Source organism: Phyllobates terribilis, unplaced genomic scaffold (genome assembly GCF_046119375.1).
Source record: "Phyllobates terribilis strain yellow unplaced genomic scaffold, ASM4611937v1 Scaffold_819__1_contigs__length_631989, whole genome shotgun sequence".
Lineage (NCBI taxonomy): Eukaryota > Metazoa > Chordata > Amphibia > Anura > Dendrobatidae > Phyllobates > Phyllobates terribilis.
Window position 1 is genome coordinate 236,856 of NW_027363579.1, and position 23,117 is coordinate 259,972.

Sequence of the window (23,117 nt, forward strand, 5' to 3'; positions counted from 1 at the left end):
GCTCTGTAATTTGAATGAATACACTTCCAGCTCCAGTAGCGTCCACTAAAGCTGCTGCAGTTAAAAAGCTTTTATAAGGATCGAGCTTGGCGGTCCACCGCAAGGCGTGCTTCCACCAGTCCCAGGCCCTTTGCCTTGGGGCGCCTCCCCGATGCTCTTCACTGAGTGTCCCGGGGGTCCGAAGCGTTTCCTTTGAAAAAAATTAAGTGTCCAAACAACAGGTGGTGTAGCTTGCTTAACAGCTGGGATACTCCACTGACTAGCAGACACTGCTACTAGGCCCAAAGTATTGCCTGGGCTAGATGCAGTTAAAAATTTGTAATTAGATCTACAGGCGGTGGCTACTCCGCTGACTAGCAGACACTGAAGCTTTGGAGCAGACCTCTGATTCCCAGGCTATAGTATGAGTAAACAGCTCTGCAGACTCAACCATCTGTTCTACCCCATACTCAGACGGGCAGCTGGAGACTTGGGAGCTGTGAGGAACCAAGTGCGATTGGGGTGACACCTCTGAGGACTGGAGTATTTGTGATGTTGAAGTTGATGTGGAGGAGAGCCCACTTGAAGGAGCACTTGATATCCGTTGAAGCACCTGCTGTTTTTGAGCCTCATCTGGAATTTGTAGCGATTGGCGTGGCCGTAAGAAAGGGATCTTATCACATTGTCCACGAAAAGAAGTAGACATCTTAGTTTGGCTGGAAGATGGTCTTTCTTCTGCAGATGTTACTGTTGCTTTAACACCTACCCCACGGACACAACCTTTTTTCCCCTTTCCACCAGCAGCAGGCCTTTTTCCACTCATTTTGGTGGTTAACTAATTCACAACTCTGGAGTTGTTTGCACAAAAAAACAATGGATGGGAACCGAGCAGAGTTGAGTGGCCAAACTGTGGTACTAGCCCAAAAGGATTGGCTGGGTTAGCTGCAGTAAAACAATTTTATTAGATACACAGGTGGTGTAGCTTGGTACAGATGGGCTACTACAATGAGTAACAGACACTGCTACAGGCCCAAATGGTTTTACTTGGCTAGATGCAGTAAAAAATTGGTATTAGATACACAGGTGGTATAGCTTGCAACACAGATAGGCTACTCCATTGACTAACACACACTGCAATAGGCCAAAAAGGATTGGCTTAGCTAGATTCAGCCAAATGCTGTGAAAAAAACTTGCACAGCACTGGCACAGACCTGCCTGGCAAAAACTGATAGGAACTGATGTAACCTAGCCCTGAAAAGGACTGCAATTACAATTAATCCCTACTCCCTAAACCTATCTGTCTAATTAAGAGCAAATTCGCTTGCAATTCACACAGTTACAAAGTATAGCGCCCACAGCAGCAGCGGTGCCGTCTAACACGCAGCTGCAGCAGTGAGAAAATGGTGGCGACGGGGAAAATGGCTTGGTCTTATAGGGCAAGGACATGTGACATACACTGCCAATGACACATGCCCTTGCTTGTGTGAAAAAAGCACTTCGCTCCGTGTGTGCGCTGCTGATAGGCTGACAGATTGCACCTCCCCACTGCAAATGCGGGAAAGAGAAAAAAAAATGGAGATCTTCATTATTCCTGCAGAGATCCATCCCCTGCCCCTCCCCCCACCCCGCTGTACACTCAAACTGCGGATTAACATTAATTTTCATCATTACTGAGAAAAAAATCCGGTTATGATTTTGGTGCACGAACAGTTATCGAACATAACCTCGAACAGCCGAATTTTTTGCAAATCGTTCGGGTTCGTCGAACGGCTCGAACACCGTCCAAAACAGCTCGAATTTGAGATTGGCGAACAGTTCGAGTCGAACAACGCTCATCTCTACTCATAAGCTTGGGTGCATGGACATTGCACTCCGACTCCCAAGAATTATCTTCCGGTCCGTAACCCTTCCATTCACCAAATCTTCTGGAGTCCAGAATTTTATCCACCATGGACTATTTCTGGTGGAGGAGGTGGCCGAGTTCTTCCTGGAAACAGGTTCTCACTGAAAGCTTTCAGCCAGGATACATGGAGCGCAGGGTGAATTTTCAGGCTGTTAGGAAGTTTTAAGAGGAAAGCAACTTGGTTAATTTGTGCAGAAATTTGAAACGTTCCTATGAATTTCTGTAGAGAAGCTTTTCCAAAACTGTGATGTAAACTGAAGACGTCTATCAGGAATGACCTTGTCAGGAATTCCACGCAGCCTGACTATCTCTCCGACCATTAATTCAACTGTAGGAATCCCTTTAGGTGGAATAAAATGGGCCATCGCTGTGAGCCCATCCACCACAACAAGGAGAACAGTCAGATGGAGGTAGGTCCACCATAAAATCCATTGAGATTGATCCCCAAGGCTTGGATGGAACTGGAAGAGGCTGAAGAAGTCCTAAAGGAGAAGATCGTGGTGCCTTGTACCGTGCACATGTTTCTCAGGAGGAAACAGATTTTCTCACATCCCTCCTACAATTAGGCCACCAACAAAATGGAGCAGTAGCTCTTCAGTTTTCATGACTCCAGGGTGTCCTACCAAGTCTGAGGACTTCAAGTCGAGCAGATTCAGGAACATATATCTGGTGCTTCTGCATCCAAAACTCCTCCTTGAAGAAAAATCAATGACTTTAGAAGGATGGTTAAGAAAAAAGTCCATCTTTAATCTTCGTAAAAAATTCTTTAGTGTCCAGTATTCCCCAAAAATTTTTGGATGAAGAATAGTATAGTCAGTGTTAGACCTCTCCTGGGGTGTCCTGGACAGAGCGTCAGCCTTGCCGTTTCTTGAAATTACAAAATTAAACCTTGGAGTAAAATAAGGCCCAGCGTTCTTGTCTTGGTCTTGCAGACAACCTCTTTAGCTGTACGGATGAATTCTATATTTTTGGGGTCAGTAAGGACAGTCACCAGATGATCAGCCCCTTCCAAAAGATGTCTCCATTCGGGGAAGACGACTTTAATAGCTAACAGTACTTTATTTCCAATATCATAGTTCTTTCCTGAAGATGACAAGGTATGAGAAAGGAATGCACATGGATGAAGATGTATATTGTCTCCAACACGCTGTGACAAAATGGCTCCCACCGCAGAGTCCGAGGCGTCTACTTCAACCACAAACGCCAGTTCAGGATTTGGGTGAACTAGCAATGGTGCCGAAGTAAAATTAGTCTTTAGTTTGTCAAAAGCCTCTTGTGCCTCTGGAGACCAGAAATACACTTTAGTTTTCTTTATGAGTGAAGTAATTGGCAAAATGACTTTTAAAAAGTTTCTAATGAATTTTCTATAGAAATTTGCAAATTCCTGTAAAGCGCTGGATGTCTTTTAAATTTCTTGGGGTAGGCCGGTCATCTACCGCTCTGATATTACTGGGATCCATGCTCAGACCTTCTGGAGAGATGATATATCCCAGAAATTGAGTACTGGCTTGTTCAAATTCACATTTTTCGAGTTTGATATAGAGATGATTCTCCTGTAGACGTTCCAGGACTAACTGGACATTCCTGCGATGGTCCTCCGAGGTGTCTGAAAATATAAGAATGTCATCGAGATAAACAACAACAAATCAATCCAAGAAATCTCAAAAAACATCATTAATGAAGTGCTGACCGGTGGCAGGGGCGTTACTAAGGTCGAAAGCCATAATCAGGTATTCATAATGTCCATATTTAGTTCTAAAGGCGGTTTTCCACTCATCTTCCCAGCGAATTCATATGAGATTATAAGCCCCTTTTAGATCGAGTTTGGTGAAAATCTTGGCAGAACTGTCACTGGTGTGTCAGATGTAGCAGACAGTTGTTCTGCAGCTGGTTGCAGAAGGTCACCTAGTTTGGCATTACAGACGCCTTCTTAAATCTTCCTACTTTAGGACCCAGCGGCTACCTCCCTCCTGCTTTGATTGACACCCTTGCCTGGGTGATTAAATACTTTCAGTTTGCTGCAGGGAGGTGCCGGTGATATTCACATGTTCCCTTGTGAAGGCTTAGAGCTATTGCAGTCTGCTTACTTCCTCTCTGGTGTTCTGGAGAACGTTTGGTGTAATCTCTCTGAAGTCTGCTCAAGCTAAGTTTCTCCCCCCTGTGTTTGTCTCCCTTGTTATCTTTAGTTTATAGTGGGGACTGATCAGTGCTCATCCTCCCCCATTCCCTATCCAGGGCTTAGCTCTAGGGATATATAGGGCTTAGGTTTCCTGTTTGGCGATTGGTGAGGAACCAATATAGGGACGGTAGGGGAGACAGGGTGATATTTCAATTCTGGTTAAGAGAGATTGTAAATTCGCCCAAACGGAATGGATGCCCAGGAAGCAATTCAATGGAACAGTCATAAGAACGATGAGGAGGCAGCTGACCGGCTTTCTTCTTACGGCAGACCTCACTGAACTGCTGGTACTCAGGTGGTAGTTTATCATAATTCTGATGGGAAATCTCAGATACTTGAATTTGTTTGAGAACAGATAAATTAGCAAGGCAATTGTTCTTACAGTACTCAGAAGGAAAGGTAATGGTCATCGATGCCCAGTTGATGGAAGGGTTATGGGTTGAAAACCAGGGAATTCCTAGAATAACTGGAAATTTTGGCAAGGAAATAAGATGAAAACTAACAGCTTCATGATGATTTGGTTCAATACACTGTTGTAAATCGGCTCACTTGGTTGCACACAGAGGTAGACACAGGGACACTGTCTCTATAAATCGAATGTGGTTTATTAAGAGTACTGCATAAACCACGTGTTTATGGAATTCCCACAGCGACGACACCCAGGAGATCACGCAATATCTTACCGTACCGTCACGCTGTCAGTATTTCGTCTGGAATCGCGAGCACGCGATCCAGACTACTCACTCCTTAGGTATCGGCAAGCGACCTGTGAGCGTATGGCGTCACAACTCGGGATTCCAACGCATGGAATATGTGTTTATGCCCTCTGTACGGTCTCTGTCAGCTTCACAATAGCCCGATTATTAATATTATTCGCTGCCACCACCGGCCGAGTTTGAAATATAATACAGGCCTTGCTGGACACCTGCGTTTTGGTAGCATGTATGGCTTCGGGGGAGGGAACGATTACAGGACAAAAGAAGTATAACTATTACATTTTATATTTAATCCAAAATGGAGGCAGTGTTTAGGAACAATATATACAAGGATGTTACAAAGGAGACATTAAAATACATAAGCAGTTACACAAATAAAACAAGATAAAAAAAGAGAAACTTACACTATAAAGACCGCTGTGATGAATCAATATAGATGGAGGGAGACGTTCCGTTTAAACTGTTATCAAACAGGGTCTTCCGCTGTGATAGACATATACTCCCAAAAGTGATACCATATTTTCTATTATGATTTTACCTTCATGTAGAGACCACACATCGTATAGTTGCAGTCTGCTATCCTGGTGTTTTTGCGCTACAGCTCTACGCAGACACTTACAGTGACAGGGAATATGCATATTGCTCCTTGGCTGATTCTGCCACTAAAAATATAGGTCCCGTTATTGTCGGACGCATGAAACTTACAATATCTCATATTTCATTTCGGAGTTGAAGCGTCTGGAGATTTCTTTTTGAAGCTCGGGAAGCAAGCTCCAACAGTTACACGCAAATTATTGCAATCCTGTGTTTTAATCACCCCCTGCATCTTCCAGGGACAAGATGCTCACATCTTAACTAAGTTATACCACGTCTTGGCTGCCGGCAGTTTGTTTAAGGCCTTACTCATGACTGTGTTAATTGGGGCTTTGTGCTGAGATTTTTTATGGAGACAGCTTTGTACTGACCAGTGGTGAGGGGGATAAGGGAGGGGGTGAAGAGAGGCTTGGGAGAAATGGTCAATATATATGACAGACTTTCAATATTCCTCAATATTTCCCTGACATCACGGCAATGTTAGCCAAACAAACACGGACTTCCCGGTCTAACAGGAAAAATAAAACATAACGTATTGCTCAGTTCTTGTTGCTATGGCTAACCGCCCACTTCAGGAACAAACAACTCAATGTTTAGCTTGCCTTCACATGACAAATGCTCTAAAAGGCTGGGAATTTATCCTCTGACCTCCTCCCTCTCTACAGGTGTTTAATCACACTAACTCTAAAAATGGCTGATTAACCCCTTTATACTTTGTGTGCTGGAACACTTTTTCTATGTTTAAATTACTGCAGCTAACAATATCAGTGCTACATATCTCCCCTCCGGTCCTTTGCCAGTGACTTTGTCACATATCCCCCCCCTCTGCCCAAAGCTGTAGGTTTTGGTACCTTCAGTCACCAAACAGGGAAGTCTAAACAGGGCACCTGAGTTACCAAGTAGCTTCCCAGGCCTGTATTCCACATGAAAGTTGAAGTCCTGTAGCCCTGAGTTAAACTCTTGGAACGCCATCTCTGCTTCAAGACGCCATTTGGTCAACACTGTCTTCGTACCCTTAAGAAGGTTGGTCAGGGATGCGGCAATCATGTCAAAATTCGGGCTACACCGCTCATTGTATCCCACCATTCCCAGAAATGCCTGGAACTGTTCCTTGGAGAGCTGTTTCAGCAAAGTTTGCCTCCACCTTATACACTTGCAGCTTTACTTTGTTTCTTCCGATGATGTAGCCCAGGTATTTTCCCGATGGCACACTTTTTGGGGTTTATGGTAAACCTCACTTTCCTCAGCACATCCAGCACGGCTTGGACCTTCTGCAGATGATTCCCCAATCCGGGCTGAATATCACAATATGGTCGAGGTAAGCTGAGGCATACTTTTTGTGAGGGACTAAGGTCTGGTCCATGGCCCTCCAGAAGGTAGCTGGGGCTCCAGGCAGACCGAACAGAATTCTGGTATGCTGGAAGCAACCGTCAGGTGTAGAAGAGGCCGTCTTTCTTCTTGGCACTTTGAGAAAGAAGGATTTGGGAGTAACCTTTCGTTACGTCCAGGGTGGTGATGTATCTGGCTGACCTTAGCTTCTCTACAAGATCATCAATGCAGGTCATCGGATACGCATCACATTTCGACATCACATTTAGTTTCCTGTGGTTGTTGCAGAAACACGACTCTCCCGCAGTCATCCGCACATGTGATTCCATCAGGATTTCATGTTTAACCACCTACGTACGTTCTAGCAACTCTGAGAACAGGTCCTGGTTCCGCTGAAGCTGTCCTCGGCCCTGTTGTTTCTGGGCCGGTGACAGTGTCTCTGCCATCCTCAGTGTCCCCTTCTGCCTTGTCCAGCCCGCATAGAGGTTCAACGGGATCCCTCTGTTGCGCTGCCTTGATGGATATTGGCATGAGAGGATTTTGGAAGAGAGAGGTGGTAGCAGTTAACTGGCAGGTGGACTTTCAATATCTTAGGATTACCTGGTGACTTCTGGGCCAATAGAACCTCTGCATGACCCGTTCTTGAGTTTTGTCCACCCCTAGATGGCCACCCAAGACATGTGAATGGGCTCTGTCCAACACCCTTTGTCTATAGGTCTTTGTCTTCGTACGACCAGCTGCTCCACTATCTCCTCCCTCACCTTATTAACTTGGTGCAATAAGAACCCACTCAACATAAAATAGGGAAACCTGATGTCAGCCCCCGACTCCCGTGCTATGCCGTTTATGACAGTTACATTATTGAACGCTTCTTTTAGTGATAGGTCCCTATGTTGGGTGAATCCCAAATTTTCTCTGGTCACCCCTATCTTAGGAATGTCTGCCTCAGGAAATACTACCTTCTCCCAATACACAGAAGGAAAACCCGTCAGACTCTGAGGTTGATGAGACTTTTTTAGGGTCAACCCACGTTTCTTACCTGAGTAATCTATGTCTCTGCCCCTCCCCCAGAAGTCCCAAAAGAACACAAAGTCCTGGCCTATGATCATTGGGTGCAACAAATATGGGACCACACCGACCTCATGAGACTCGGTACCTCGGGCCATCTCAATTACCACTCTGGCCACCGGATAGTCTTTAGCATCCCCGTGAATGCAGTGGACACCAACTTTCTTCCCAGGGATTAATTGGAGAGGGAGTGTGGCCCTCACGAGGGTTACCAAACTTACTGAGTCTAGTAGTCCAGTCTTTTGCAGGCCATTCACCTTTACAGGACAAGCTTGGGGCCCTTTTCTGGGTGGACAGCCCACCCTGCAAGCTGGATATGTGTAGAATGAACATCAGCGTCCCATGCTACAGTCCATTTGCTCGGTTGTGAGGGGATAATGGGTAGCTATATGACCTGGGCCGTGACATCTCCAGCAAATTACATCCCCCAATGAGGGCCTTGGCGTGATCTTTGATGCTCCCTTGGACTTTAGACACCCCGCCCGCTTTTTAACCTACACCCCCCAGTATGGAGTGGGTTGCCTCCCCAAGAACCGTTGACCCCCTGATACCTTTCAACCAGTCCAACCAAGTCATCAGCGTTCCGGGGATCTCCCTGAGAAACCCAAGTCTAAATCGGGCTCGAAAGGGAGTACCCGAACCAGTCCAATACTACTCACTCCACCATCTGCTCTGGGGTAGAGGACTCTGGTTGTAACCACTTTTGGATGAGGTGCAGCAGATCAAACACTTGGTAGTGAGTGGGTTTGTCACGGTGATATGCCCAGCGGTGGACCCGTTGTGCCCTGACAGACATTGTCACCCCCGAGAGCGCTAAAAGTTCTGTTTCCAATTTTTCATATTCTTTGGTGTCCTGTAAAGCCAAATCATAGTAGGCCTTTTGTGGATTCCTCATTAAGCATGGTGCCAGGACTTCTGCCCACTGCTCTGGCGGGAGTTTCTCTATTGGCGACCCTTTCAAAAATGGTTAAAAAGGCCTCTATGTCATCACCTGGGGTGATCTTCTGCAAGACTCTCCTCACTGCCTTCCGGAGAGAGAAATAATGAGCTGACATTGGGGTCAGAGCTGCTGCCGTGCCATAAATCGCCTGAGTAATTCAATCTGCTGCTGCTGTTGTAGAAGCTGCTCCCGATGCTGTAGCTGCTGCTGGTGCTGCTCCTGGTGCTGCTGCAGCTGTTGCTGGTGCTGGCTTTGGACCAGGTGCTTGATCAGCTCCTCCATTTTGTCTGACCGCTGTTCTATCCTCACAGCCGCCTTCACCCAGGACATGCAGTTTGTTCCCAGCCATCACACTTGCTTCCTGGGGATCTTGCCCGCATTCTCCACCAACTGTGGTAGATCGGCTCACTTGGTTGCACATAGAGGTAGACACAGGAGTACTGTCTCTTTAAATCTTCTGCGGTTTATTAAGAGCACTGCATAAACCATGGTAATGTTAGCAAAACAAACACGGCCTTCCTGGCCTAACAGGAAAAACAAAACATAACGCATGTCACAGTCCTTGTTTCTACAGGTAACCGCCCGCTTCAGGAACAAACAACACAAGGTTTAGCTTATGTTCACATGGCAATACAGCTCAGAGCTTTCACTCCAGGCTCTCCCCACACCAATTGCTCTAAAAGGCTGGGAATTTATTGTCACGCAAGGTGTGGGAAAGACTAAGTGCAACACGAAGGGAAGAGGGGGAGGAAGCCCAAACATTAGGAAAAGAGGGAGTGGAGACCCCTAAGCAGATCTAATATCACCCTGTCTTCCCTACCGTCCCTATATAATTTCCACACCTATCGCCGAGCAGGACCCTAAGCCCTGGATGTCTCTAGAGCTTGGCCCTAGATAGGGGGGGGAGGGGTAAGCACTGGTCAGGCCCCACTACAAACTAAAGACAACAAGGTAGACAAACAAAGGGGATAAACTTAGCTTGAGCAGATACCAGAGGAGTAACACCAACTGTCCTCCAAGGGCACCAGAGAAGAAGCTAGCTGACTGCTAGTGCTCCAAGCCTGCACAAAGGTACATAGAAGTATCACCAGCGATTCCCTGGAGCAAACTGAGTGTTTTTAACTCCCAGGCAAGGGTGTGTCACCACTGGGTCCTAAAGGAAGAAGGATTAAGAAGGCATCTGTAATGTCAAGCTCAGTGACCTTCTACAGCCAGATTCAGAGCGACTGTCTATTACACCTGACACACCCTTGACATTTATCCTCTGAATTCCTCCCTCTCTACAGGTGTTTAATAATCCAAGCACTAAAGATGGCTGATTAACCCCTCATTCCTTTATGTGCCGGAACATTTTTCCTATGTAGAATTACTGGAGCTAATAATCTCAGTGCTACATATCTCCCCTCTAGTACTTTACCAGTGACTTTTGTCACAACTGATTTCAAGTTCAATTGTCTCGTGAGTAAAAGGTCCAGAAGATAAAGGTGATCCATCCACAGTTTCCATATCGCTTGGCCTGGATTTAGTCCTACTTGTAAGTCCATGAAATTCCCTCCTGCTCGAGAATCTAAAATGGCAGAATATTGTGTTTCTTGGCTCCCGATTATGACCTGTATGGGAACGACAAAATGAGACGATGGTGATTGCTCTTTGCCTTTATCCTGCATTACAGGTGAGATGGTCGGCATAACCGGATCTAGCCGTTCAGAAAGGTCCAGATTGGTGCAGTTTTGGCACTGGTGAACGCCATAGTCCTTTTATTAGGACAGTGTTTTTTTAATGCTGATTGAGTAAAGGAGTAGTTAGAGTTGTTTCCAAATACTCGCCGTCTTTCCTTTCTTCGTTCAGTGAGTCTCTGATCAATTCCGATGCACAATTGAATAAAGTCCCCTAAATTATCAGGGGTCTTGATGACGCGCCCCCAGGGCAGTGGGGTACTCGGTGCCCGGGCCTATGCATGCTGGGGGGATATGTCACAGTGGCTGGCCTGGTCCGTGGCCCAGGGCGGTCAACCAAAAAGGGGATTGTAACTTGGATAGAGATAAAAACAAAGTAAATAGTTTGTGACGCCACCTGTGGTACCTGGTAAGGATTACCAGCGCTGCTGCAGACCTCCGGGGGGTGATGGGATGGCAGCTGAGGTGTTTTTGCTCCCCACAGGTGGAGCAGGCCCCCGGGGCAGTGTGGAGTTTGCTGGGTGGTGATGCTGGCGGGATGGCGCAGCAGGAGTAACTGACAGAGACAGGGGATTCACTTCAATACCTTTACTGGTGTAGACGGCAGGTACGGTCCAGGGTACTTAGTAGGATGGGTGCACTTCAGGACTTCTCCCCAGTGAGCGGGTATAAGGCCTCCTGGTCCGTGTCTCCCTCTCTGTATGCTCCTGGCCAGCCTGCAACTGGGCCTAGCTTCTGTGTCATGCTGTTCCTTCACCTGTCGCTCGGTAGTAGGACCTTCTGCTGGTAACCACTCTCCCTGGTCGCCGGGGCCTTCGTGGTTCCTGGTCCTGTAATGGGTCTAGCTTCAGGTCTGCCGGGGACTTGTAGTCCTCCTGGAATGCCGGTGGTCCCTACTTGGTATAAAGGACCCTGTAGGCGCGGACCCGGGGTCCGGTTTGTATATTCGGGGTTAGCCTATGATGCTCCTCTGCCCCCTAAACTCCTCTCTCCTTTCTCCTCTTGCCTTCGGCCTCACTCAGGGCCCTCAGAACTGCAGCAGACGCGCTGCGTCTTCGCTGCTCTCAGCGTCAGCACGCTCTCAGACTCAACTCTCTGTCTGAACTGACCTGCCTAGCTCCACCCTCTATATATATATATATATATCCCTAACGGGCTCCCTCTGCTGGTATGAGGTGGAAGGGTGGAGGTGTTTGTATATAGTGAGGGCCTCTTGTGGAGAAGTCCATCCATGCACCCTGGGTCCTGTGGTACCTGTGAACAGCAGGGTGCCACATTGACCCTTACTAGTTCATCCTTTATTAGCTCTGATAATCCTCGTCGATATTGACTCCTCTGGGCAGCTAAATACCATGTGGTGTCTGCCACCCAGCGGCGGCATTGTGAGGTGTATTCAGCTCCAGAGCGCCGCCCTTGAGGTAGACTATGCAACTTGATTTCAGCGGTAGCACAACGATTCAGGTCATCAGACCCTTGATCCATAGCTGTGATGAAGGAAACGAGGTCATTTAGGAGGTCACAATTCTTTTCCACGTAAGGTGAGGCCCAGGCGACGGTCAGGAGATTAGTGATGAACCTTCTTCCTGTCGCTGGTAAACGGAGAAGGTTGCATCTGGAGGTAGATGTGACATTGGTTAAGGAATCCACGGTAATGATGGCGATCCCCACTGAGCTTTGCGGGCAGCGGCATGCATGCGTTGGATTCTGGGCCTGAGTTGCGCTAATCCAGAAGTTGCTTCTGCAACTCAATAATTTCTTTTTGTTGACCCAACACCTGAGTTTGCAACTTAGAAAAGTTTTCTTGGTTTGTGGCACCAAAATCCTGAAGATCAGCAACTTGTTGTCTCACGGTGGCTGCACAGACTCCATATTGTGCAGGAGATTATTCTGATAGGAACTGACCTGGGTTGGAGTAGTGATATTACAACCACTAGGGGCAGCATCGGCAGGTCATAGAATCATAGAATCATAGAATGGTAGAGTTGGAAGGGACCTCCTGGGTCATCTGGTCCAACCCCCTGCTCAAAGCAGGATTCACTAGATCATCTCAGACAGATGTTTGTCCGGCCTCTGTTTGAAGACGTCCATTGAAGGGGAACTCACCACCTCTCGTGGCCGCCTGTTCCACTCATTAATCACCCTAACTGTCAAAAAGTTTTTTCTAATATCTAATCTGTGTCTCCTCCCATTTAGTTTCATCCCATTGCTTCTAGTCTTTCCTTGTGCAAATGAGAATAAAGATGATCCTTCTACAATGTGACAGCCCTTGACATATTTGTAGACAGCTATTAAGTCTCCTCTCAGTCTTCTTTTTTGCAAGCTAAACATTCCCAAATCCTGCAACCGTTCCTCATAGGACATGGTTTGCAGACCAGTCACCATTCTGGTCGCTCTTCTCTGAACTTGCTCCAGTTTGTCTATGTCTTTTTTAAAATGTGGTGCCCAAAACTGTACACAGTATTCCAGATGAGGTCTGACCAAGGAGGAGTAGAGGGAGATAATTACTTCACGTGATCTAGACTGTATGCTTCTCCTAATACCTCCCAGAACTGGACACAGTATCCAGATGAGGTCTGACCAAGGAGGAGTAGAGGGAGATAATTACTTCACGTGATCTAGACTGTATGCTTCTCCTAATACCTCCCAGAACTGGACACAGTATCCAGATGAGGTCTGACCAAAGAGGAGTAAAGACCGATAATGACTTCACGTGATCTAGACTGTATGCTTCTGTTAATACATCCCAGAATTGTATTTGCCTTTTTTGCTGCTGCATCACCCTGTTGACTCATGTTCAGTCTATGATCTATTAGTATACCTAAGTCTTTTTCACATGTACTGTTGCTTAGCTCTATTCCTCCCATTCTGTATATGCTTTTTTCATTTTTATTGCCCAGATGTAGTACTTTGCATTTTTCCCTGTTAAAAACCATTCTGTTGGTTGCTGCCCACTGCTCCAGTTTATTTAGGTCTTTTTGAATCCTCTCTCTCTCTTCTCTAGTATTAGCTATCCCTCCTAGCTTTGTGTCATCAGCAAATTTAATCAGTTTACCCTCAATTCCTTCATCTAAATCATTGATAAAGATGTTGAACAATACAGGTCCCAGGACGGAGCCCTGTGGTACCCCACTTGAGACATTCATCCAGCTGGATGTGAAGCCATTTACAACCACCCTTTGAGTCCGATCACTAAGCCAGTTATGAATCCACCTAACAGTTGCCTGGTCCATTGCATACTTGGTCATTTTTTCAATAAGGATGGTGTGAGGTACTTTGTCAAATGCTTTGCTGAAGTCAAGATATACTATATCTACAGCATTTCCCTGATCCACCCAGTCAGTGATTCTGTCATAGAAGGAAATTAAGTTAGTCTGACATGACTTGTTAGTTACAAACCCATGCTGACTCTGGTTAATCACTTCATTCTTATCCAGGTACTTACATACATGTTGTTTAATAATTTGTTCAAAGATCTTTCCTGGTATAGAAGTCAGACTCACCGGCCTATAGTTCCCTGGGTCCACCTTCTTCCCCTTTTTGAAGATAGGAACAACATTTGCTCTTCTCCAGTCTTCTGGGACTTCTCCTGTAGGTAGCGTAGTCAGGAAAAGTCAGGAATCGGTACTCAGGAACAGCGGTATAGTCTTGTATGAGGCAGCTGGTGAAGGGAGACTAGACTAGACTGGAGGCTGGGAGCTCAATAATCTTGCAAGGAAAGAGGTGCCCGGCCAGGTTTATATAGGGTGTTCAATCAGGAAATCACAGGGTGGAGCCGCTCAGGAACAACACAGGTACTAGAATCTGGGTTAGCCAGGAACTGTCCAGCGAGCTGAATAGCTCAGAGGGAAGAGCTGCTGCCTGGTGCACGAGAGCTGCCGCCTGGTGCACAAGAGCTGGCCGCCTGGTGCACAAGAGCTGGCCGCCTGGTGCACGAGAGCTGGCCGCCTGGTGCACAAGAGCTGCCGCCTGGCGCACGAGAGCTTCTGGGTTTGAGTCCTGACACTGGAGGGAAGAGGAGGATAGAGGAGTCTGGAGGGAAGAGAAGGACAGAGGAGTCTGGAGGGAAGAGGAGGACAGAGGAGTCTGGAGGAAAGAGGAGGACAGAGGAGTCTGGAGGAAGGAGGAGGACAGAGGAGTCTGGAGGGAAGAGGAGAACAAAGGAGTTGGGAGGGAAGAGAAGGAGGAGGACAGTGGGGTCTGGAAGGAGGAGGAGGACAGAGAAGTCTGGAAGGTGGAGGAGGAACAGAGGAGTCTGGAAGGATGAGGAGGTCAGAGGAGTCTAGAGGATGGAGGAATCTGGAGTGAGGAGAAGGAGGAGGACAGTGGAGTCTGGAGGGAGGAAGAGGACAGAGGAGTCTGGAGGGAGGAGGAGGAGCAGAGGAGTTTGGAGGGGGGAGGAGGAGGACAGAGGAGTCTGGATGGAGGAGGAGAAGGACAGAGGCATTTGAAAGGAAGAAGAGGAGGACAGATGTATGGAGGGAGGAGGAAGACAAAGGAATTTGGAGGGAGGAGGATTACAGTCTGGATGGAGGAGGATTACAGAGGAGTCTGGAGGAAGGATGAGAAGGAAAGAGGAGTTTGAAAGGAAGAAGAGAACAGAGGGGTATGGAGGGAGGAAGACACATGAGTCTGGAGGAAAGAAGAGGAGGAAAGAGGAGTGTGGAGGGAGGAGGAGGATAGAGGAGTCTAGTGGGAGGAGCATGGAGGAGGAGGACAGAAAAGTCTGGGTGGAGGAGAGTGACTATGGAGTCTGGAGGGAGGATGGGAAGGACAGGAAGAAGAAGAGGACAGATGTATGGAGGGAGGAGGAGGACAAAGGAGTTTGGAGTGAGGAGGAGGACAGAAGAGTCTGGATGGAGGAGGATGACAGAGGAGTCTGGAGGAAGGATGAGAAGGAAAGAGCAGTTTGAAAGTAAGAAGAGGATGACAGAGGAGTCTGGAGGAAAGAGGAGGAGGATAGAGGAGTCTAGTGGGAGGAGCATGGAGGAGTCTGGGAGGAGGAGGAGGACAGAGGAGTCTGGAGGGAGGAGAAGTAGAAGGACAGTGGAGTCTGGAGGGGAGGTAGAGGAGTCTGGAGGGAAGAGGAGGACAGAGGAGTTCGGAGAGAGGAGGAGGACAGTGGAGACAGAGGAGTCTGGAGGGAGGAGAAGGACAGGTGTCTGAAGGTAGGAGAAAAAGGAGGACAGAGGAGTCTGGAGGGTGGAGGAGGACAGTGAATTCCTGGAGGGAGAAGGAAGAGGAGAACAATGGAGTCTGGAGGAAGACATAAAAGTCGGGAGGGAGGAGGAGAAGTACATAGAAGTGTGGAGGGAGGAGGACAGAGGAGTCTGGAGGGAGGAGGACTGAGATGTATGGAGGGAGGAAGAGGAAAGAGGTGTGTGGAAGGAGGAGGTGGACAGTGGAGTCTGGAGGGAAGAGGAGGACAGAGGGGTCTGGTGGGAGGAGGTGGACAGAGGAGTCTGGAGGGAGGAGGACTGACATGTGTGGAAGAAGGAGGACACAGGAGTCTGGAGGGAGGAAAAGGACAGAGAAGTGTGATGGGAGGAGCAGGAGGACAGAGTCTGGAGGGAGGAGCAGGAGGACAGAGTCTGGAGGGAGGAGGAGGAGGACAGAGGAAGAAGAAGAGGACAGATGTATGGAGGGAGGAGGAGGACAAAGGAGTTTGGAGCGAGGAGGACAAATGAGTTTGGAGGGAGGAGGACAGAGGAGTCTGGAGGGAGGAGGAGGACAGAAGAGTCTGGATGGAGGAGGATGACAGAGGAGTCTGGAGGAAGGATGAGAAGGAAAGAGGAGTTTGAAAGTAAGAAGAGGAGGACAGAGGAGTCTGGAGGAAAGAGAAGGAGGATAGAGGAGTCTAATGAGTCTAGTGGGAGGAGCATGGAGGAGTCTGGGAGGAGGAGGAGAACAGAGGAGTCTGGAGGGAGGAGAAGTAGAAGGACAGTGGAGTCTGGAGGGGAGGTAGAGGAGGACAGAGGAGTCTGGAGGGAAGAGGAGGACAGAGGAGTTCGGAGAGAGGAGGAGGACAGTGGAGACAGAGGAGTCTGGAGGGAGGAGAAGGACAGAGGTGTCTGAAGGTAGGAGAAAAAGGAGGACAGAGGAGTCTGGAGGGTGGAGGAGGACAGTGAATTCCTGGAGGGAGGAGGAAGAGGAGAACAATGGAGTCTGGAGGAAGACATAAAAGTCGGGAGGGAGGAGGAGAAGGACATAGGAGTGTGGAGGGAGGAGGACAGAGGAGTCTGGAGGGAGGAGGACTCAGATGTATGGAGGGAGGAAGAGGAAAGAGGTGTGTGGAAGGAGGAGGTGGACAGTGGAGTCTGGAGGGAAGAGGAGGACAGAGGGGTCTGGTGGGAGGAGGTGGACAGAGGAGTCTGGAGGGAGGAGGACTGACATGTGTGGAAGAAGGAGGACACAGGAGTCTGGAGGGAGGAAAAGGACAGAGAAGTGTGATGGGAGGAGCAGGAGGACAGAGTCTGGAGGGAGGAGCAGGAGGACAGAGTCTGGAGGGAGGAGGAGGAGGACAGAGGAGTCTGGAGGGAGGAGGAGGACAGAGGAAGAAGAAGAGGACAGATGTATGGAGGGAGGAGGAGGACAAAGGAGTTTGGAGCGAGGAGGACAAATGAGTTTGGAGGGAGGAGGACAGAGGAGTCTGGAGGGAGGAGGAGGACAGAAGAGTCTGGATGGAGGAGGATGACAGAGGAGTCTGGAGGAAGGATGAGAAGGAAAGAGGAGTTTGAAAGTAAGAAGAGGAGGACAGAGGAGTCTGGAGGAAAGAGAAGGAGGATAGAGGAGTCTAATGAGTCTAGTGGGAGGAGCATGGAGGAGTCTGGGAGGAGGAGGAGAACAGAGGAGTCTGGAGGGAGGAGAAGTAGAAGGACAGTGGAGTCTGGAGGGGAGGTAGAGGAGGACAGAGGAGTCTGGAGGGAAGAGGAGGACAGAGGAGTTCGGAGAGAGGAGGAGGACAGTGGAGACAGAGGAGTCTGGAGGGAGGAGAAGGACAGAGGTGTCTGAAGGTAGGAGAAAAAGGAGGACAGAGGAGTCTGGAGGGTGGAGGAGGACAGTGAATTCCTGGAGGGAGGAGGAAGAGGAGAACAATGGAGTCTGGAGGAAGACATAAAAGTCGGGAGGGAGGAGGAGAAGGACATAGGAGTGTGGAGAGAGGAGGAGAAGGACATAGGAGTCTGGAGGGAGGAGGACAGAGGAGTCTGGAGGGAGGAGGACAGAGGAGTCTGAAAGGAGCAGGACTGAGATGTATGGAGGGAGGAAGAGGAAAGAGGTGTCTGGACGGAGGAGGTGGACAGTGGAGTCTGGAGGGAAGAGGAGGACAGAGGGGTCTGGAGGGAGGAGGTGGACAGAGGAGTCTGGAGGGAGGAGGACTGACATGTGTGGAAGAAGGAGGAGGACACAGGAGTCTGGAGGGAGGAGGAGGAGGACGGAGGAGTCTGGAGGTAGGAGTAAAAATAGGACAGATGAGTCAGGAGGGGGAGTAGGACAGTGAATTAATAATAATATTTTTATTTATATAGCACCAACATATTCTGCAGCGCTTTACAATTCAGACAATATCGGCGCTGTCCCCATTGGGGCTCACAATCTACGCTCCCTATCAGTCTTTGGAGTGTGGAAGGAAACCAGAGACCCTGGAAGAAACCCCTGCAAATACTGGAAAAACATACAAACACCTTGCAGATGTCCTTGGTGGGATTTGAACCCAGGACCCCAGTGCTGCAAGGCTACAGTGCTAACCACTGAGCCACCGTGCTGCCCATTCTGGAGAGAGGAGAACAATGGAGTCTGGAGGAAGGAGGAAGACATGGAAGTCTGTAGGGAGGAGGAGGACAGAGGAGTCTGGAGGGAGGAGGAGGACAGTGAATTCTGGACAGAGAAGAAGGAGGAAAACAATGGAGGAAGACAGGGGCGTCTGGAGGAAGGAGAAGTAGATGGACAGTGGAGTCTGGAGGGGAGGTAGAAGAGGACAGAGGAGTCTGGAGGGAGGAGGAGGACAGAGGAGTCTGGAGGGAGGAGGAGGACAGGAGAGAGGAGGACAGTGGAGACAGAGGAGTCTGGAGGGAGGAGAAGGACAGAGGTGTCTGAAGGTAGGAGAAAACGGAGGACAGAGGAGTCTGGAGGGTAGAGGAGGACAGTGAATTCTGGACAGAGAAGAAGGAGGAAAACAATGGAGGAAGACAGGGGCGTCTGGAGGAAGGAGAAGTAGATGGACAGTGGAGTCTGGAGGGGAGGTAGAAGAGGACAGAGGAGTCTGGAGGGAGGAGGAGGACAGAGGAGTCTGGAGGGAGGAGGAGGACAGAGGAGTCTGGAGGGAGGAGGAGGACAGGAGAGAGGAGGACAGTGGAGACAGAGGAGTCTGGAGGGAGGAGAAGGACAGAGGTGTCTGAAGGTAGGAGAAAACGGAGGACAGAGGAGTCTGGAGGGTAGAGGAGGACAGTGAATTCTGGACAGAGAAGAAGGAGGAAAACAATGGAGGAAGACAGGGGCGTCTGGAGGAAGGAGAAGTAGATGGACAGTGGAGTCTGGAGGGGAGGTAGAAGAGGACAGAGGAGTCTGGAGGGAGGAGGAGGACAGAGGAGTCTGGAGGGAGGAGGAGGACAGAGGAGTCTGGAGGGAGGAGGAGGACAGGAGAGAGGAGGACAGTGGAGACAGAGGAGTCTGGAGGGAGGAGAAGGACAGAGGTGTCTGAAGGTAGGAGAAAACGGAGGACAGAGGAGTCTGGAGGGTAGTGGAGGACAGTGAATTCCTGGAGGGAGGAGGAGGAGGATAACAATGGAGTCTGGAGGAAGACATAAAAGTCTGGAGGGAGGAGGAGAAGGACATAGGAGTCTGGATTGAGGAGGAGGACAGAGGAGTCTGGATGGAGGAGGACAGAGGAGTCTGGAAGAAACAGGAGGACAGAAGAAGGAGGAGGAGGAGGACAAAGAAGTCTTAAAGGAGGAGGACTGAGATGTATGGAGGGAGGAAGAGGAAAGAGGTTTTTGGAGGGAGGAGGTGGACAGTGGAGTCTGGAGGGAAGAGGAGGACAGAGGGGTCTGGAGGGAGGAGGTGGACAGGAGTCTGGAGGGAGGAGGACAGAGATGTGTGGAGGAAGGTGGAGGACACAGGAATCTGGAGGGAGGAAGAGGACAGAGGAGTCTGGAGGGAGGAGAAGGAGGACAGGGGAGTATGGAGGGAGGGGGAGGAGGACAGAAGTGTCTGAAGGTAGGAGAAAAAAGAGGACAGAGGAGGCGCACAAAGGAGGAAGAAATAAAAGTCTGGAGGGAGGAGCAGGACAGTGAATTCTGGAGAGAGGAGAAGCAGGAGAACAATGGAGTCTGGAGGGAAAATAAAAAGTTATCAAAGTAATAATTTTTGCCCAACAAGTGTTATAATGTTTGACGACCTTACTTGTGTTTTTATGAATAAATTATATGGTAAAAAGTAAACTGCATAGAAAACAAAAGAACTCTCGCTCCTACGCTCCCTCCTCTACTCATGTGACCACTGCAGGCAATCCCTGGTCTCGCTGGTCTGCTGCCTGTCATGTCAGAATCATCCACCATTGACTGTTGCAGGGAAGTATCTGAGACCTCCGGGAGAGGCAGAGCGTCCGCTCCAGGGGATCAGAATTTTGTACAGTTTATTTCCCTGGTCCCGTGTGACCAGCAGCAGCGGTCAGGCCGGTCCTGCCCCCGGCAATCATTCCTGACGACAGACCCCACAGAACCGTCGTCCTCCCTTTCCCTGAATGATGAGCGGTGATTTCAGCTGTCACATGAGATTACGGTAATGAGGGAGCGGCGTCTTCCACTTCTTTCGGACGCTCCGTGTGCTGAGAAGCAATTACTGTAAATGGTGTAAGAAGCTGTAATTAGAGCCCCCCACATCGCAGGGGGTAGCAAGGACGGGGCTCACATAAATCCACCGCTATACAATAAACAGGAAAGAACTTCCTAATCTCTGATACATTGTAACAAACCCTCAGCTGTGTCCTCTTCCAGGCATCGATTACATGGCGCCAATGAAAGTGAGTGTTTGGCGAGCGGAGCCTGGAGCGCCCCTTTACCAGTCTGTGAGAGTAAGTCCACATAGTCAATTTAGGGGCACCTGGAGATACTGGGGTACATGGTGGAGCTCGGCAGCACTGAGATCCTTGTTCCATAGGTTGTAAAAATGGTTCTTTCCCCTTTAAGATGTGACGTGCCCTTATCCCGAGATCCCAAGATTGGGGCGACTGGACTTTTATCAGCCCCGGGAAGGGAACGTCTCCACCTACCGGGACGTGGTGCGCTACGGCTGCAACCTCAACTACGCCCTGATCGGAAACGAGACGGCTACGTGCCGCGCCAACGGCACCTGGAGCCACGTTCCAGAATGTCGGGGTAAGATCAGCCGCCAGGAGTCTGGGGAGCCGGGTGACAACCACTATGGCCCCGTGCAGCTCCCGGAGCGCGTCCCAGGGACAGATATCATCCTGATTATTCCTTGTAGATGTGAAATGTCAGCGGCCGGCGGAGATCGCCAACGGGTACATGAGCTTCGCCCCGTACCGCAAGTACAACTACAAAGAGGTGGTCACGTACGGGTGTAACCCGCCGTACGCCCTGGTCGGCTCCCGCTCCTCCTACTGCGATAAAGATGGAGACTGGACCCCGAAGCCTCTCTGCCAGGGTAAGATCCGCCGTCGCTCTGCGGCACCTCCGCCATCGTGGAGCGCTCACTTCACGGTGTCGCCATTATTACAGCCCCGTGCCACGTGCCCACACCGAAGGCCAACGTCCTGCACAATGGGCGGAAGACACGAGTGGACGAGATCTCCCGGCAGCAGATCCAACATGGAGACGTCATCACCTATTACTGCAAGAACAAGACGGAGAAGTGCGCCCACAGCGTGCCGAGCCGGTGCCACAACGGCAACTTCACCGTACCCGCCTGCTACAAAAGTAAGTGCCCCCTGTTCTCCCGTGCTGACTCCTCTGTTACTGGAAAAGCTGGGTGACGACCAACATGGCAGCGTAAAGCTACCGCAGAGGTTGTCACCCGGCTCCTGTCTGGCTCCGGTGGCAGACAATCCGCTGCCAGGCTGGGGTGCACTCACTTTTGGGAAGAGTATGAAGCAATGACACCGCAGGTGTATGAATAGTGAATGTAGAAGACAACCACCCCTATCCTCCTGCATCCGGCGGTAATGGACGCCATCACTACAGCGCCGTCCACGGCTATATCGCAGCACAGATAATGGACTCAGACTCCACTTTTCTGTTTTTTTTTTCTCCAGAACCAGGACTTCTCCACTTACTCTCTAGTGACCCCTCAACGATGACGCCGTGCCCCCAGGAAACGCAGCAGCGTGGAGTATAGCGAGACGGCGGAGCGCCACCGAGCGGAGTAATAAACCAAAGGCTCCGCACCTCTCCATCATAACAGAGGATAGAAAAGCTCCAAATTCTATAATTCTAAATGATCTAGTAAAGAAACAGATGATAAAGGAGAATGGATCGTCATGGATGAAGGCGATTATGTGCGAGAAATCGGATCACAGAAGTCTGAAGTAGAAACATTCGAATGATAAAAAACTGATCCACTGACCAACATCACAGATAAGACGAGGAGCAAAGGAAATAAATATTCTGGAGGAAATGATTAGCTTCCTTATTAATAGATATCGATCACAACCGTGCTTCATGTGTTACCGATAGTGAATAAGTCACTCCAGAATCCACCTGTACACCGATAGTGAATAAGTCACTCCAGAATCCACCTGTACACCGACAGTGAATAAGTCACTCCTGAATCCACCTGTACACCGACAGTGAATAAGTCACTCCAGAATCCACCTGTACACCGATAGTGAATAAGTCACTCCAGAATCCACCTGTACACCGATAGTGAATAAGTCACTCCAGAATCCACCTGTACACTGATAGTGAATAAGTCACTCCAGAATCCACCTGTACACCGATAGTGAATAAGTCACTCCAGAATCCACCTGTACACTGATAGTGAATAAGTCACTCCAGAATCCACCTGTACACTGATAGTGAATAAGTCACTCCAGAATCCACCTGTACACCGATAGTGAATAAGTCACTCCAGAATCCACCTGTACACCGATAGTGAATAAGTCACTCCAGAATCCACCTGTACACTGATAGTGAATAAGTCACTCCAGAATCCACCTGTACACTGATAGTGAATAAGTCACTCCAGAATCCACCTGTACACCGATAGTGAATAAGTCACTCCAGAATCCTCCTGTACACCGATAGTGAATAAGTCACTCCAGAATCCACCTGTACACTGATAGTGAATAAGTCACTCCAGAATCCACCTGTACACCGATAGTGAATAAGTCACTCCAGAATCCACCTGTACACCGATAGTGAATAAGTCACTCCAGAATCCTCCTGTACACCGATAGTGAATATGTCACTCCAGAATCCTCATGTACACCGATAGTGAATAAGTCACTCCAGAATCCTCCTGTACACCGATAGTGAATAAGTCACTCCAGAATCCACCTGTACACCGATAGTGAATAAGTCACTCCAGAATCCACCTGTACCCCGATAGTGAATAAGTCACTCCAGAATCCACCTGTACACCGATAGTGAATAAGTCACTCCAGAATCCACCTGTACACCGATAGTGAATAAGTCACTCCAGAATCCTCCTGTACACCGATAGTGAATATGTCACTCCAGAATCCTCATGTACACCGATAGTGAATAAGTCACTCCAGAAT

At 49.0% G+C, this 23,117-nt stretch overlaps 1 protein-coding gene across 1 annotated transcript in view; it reads left to right on the forward strand.

Annotated features, from left to right (window-relative positions):
- Positions 1-22,012, forward strand: part of LOC141240294 (beta-2-glycoprotein 1-like) — a 112,905-nt gene extending 90,893 nt beyond the window's left edge. The window contains exons 4-8 of the mRNA XM_073668624.1: positions 20,374-20,450; positions 20,566-20,754; positions 20,864-21,043; positions 21,118-21,315; positions 21,651-22,012. Coding sequence (XP_073524725.1) covers positions 20,374-20,450; positions 20,566-20,754; positions 20,864-21,043; positions 21,118-21,315; positions 21,651-21,733 — 727 coding nt within the window. The 3' untranslated portion in view covers positions 21,734-22,012. The remainder of the gene's footprint in view (positions 1-20,373; positions 20,451-20,565; positions 20,755-20,863; positions 21,044-21,117; positions 21,316-21,650) is intronic.
- Positions 22,013-23,117: the final 1,105 nt, after the last annotated feature.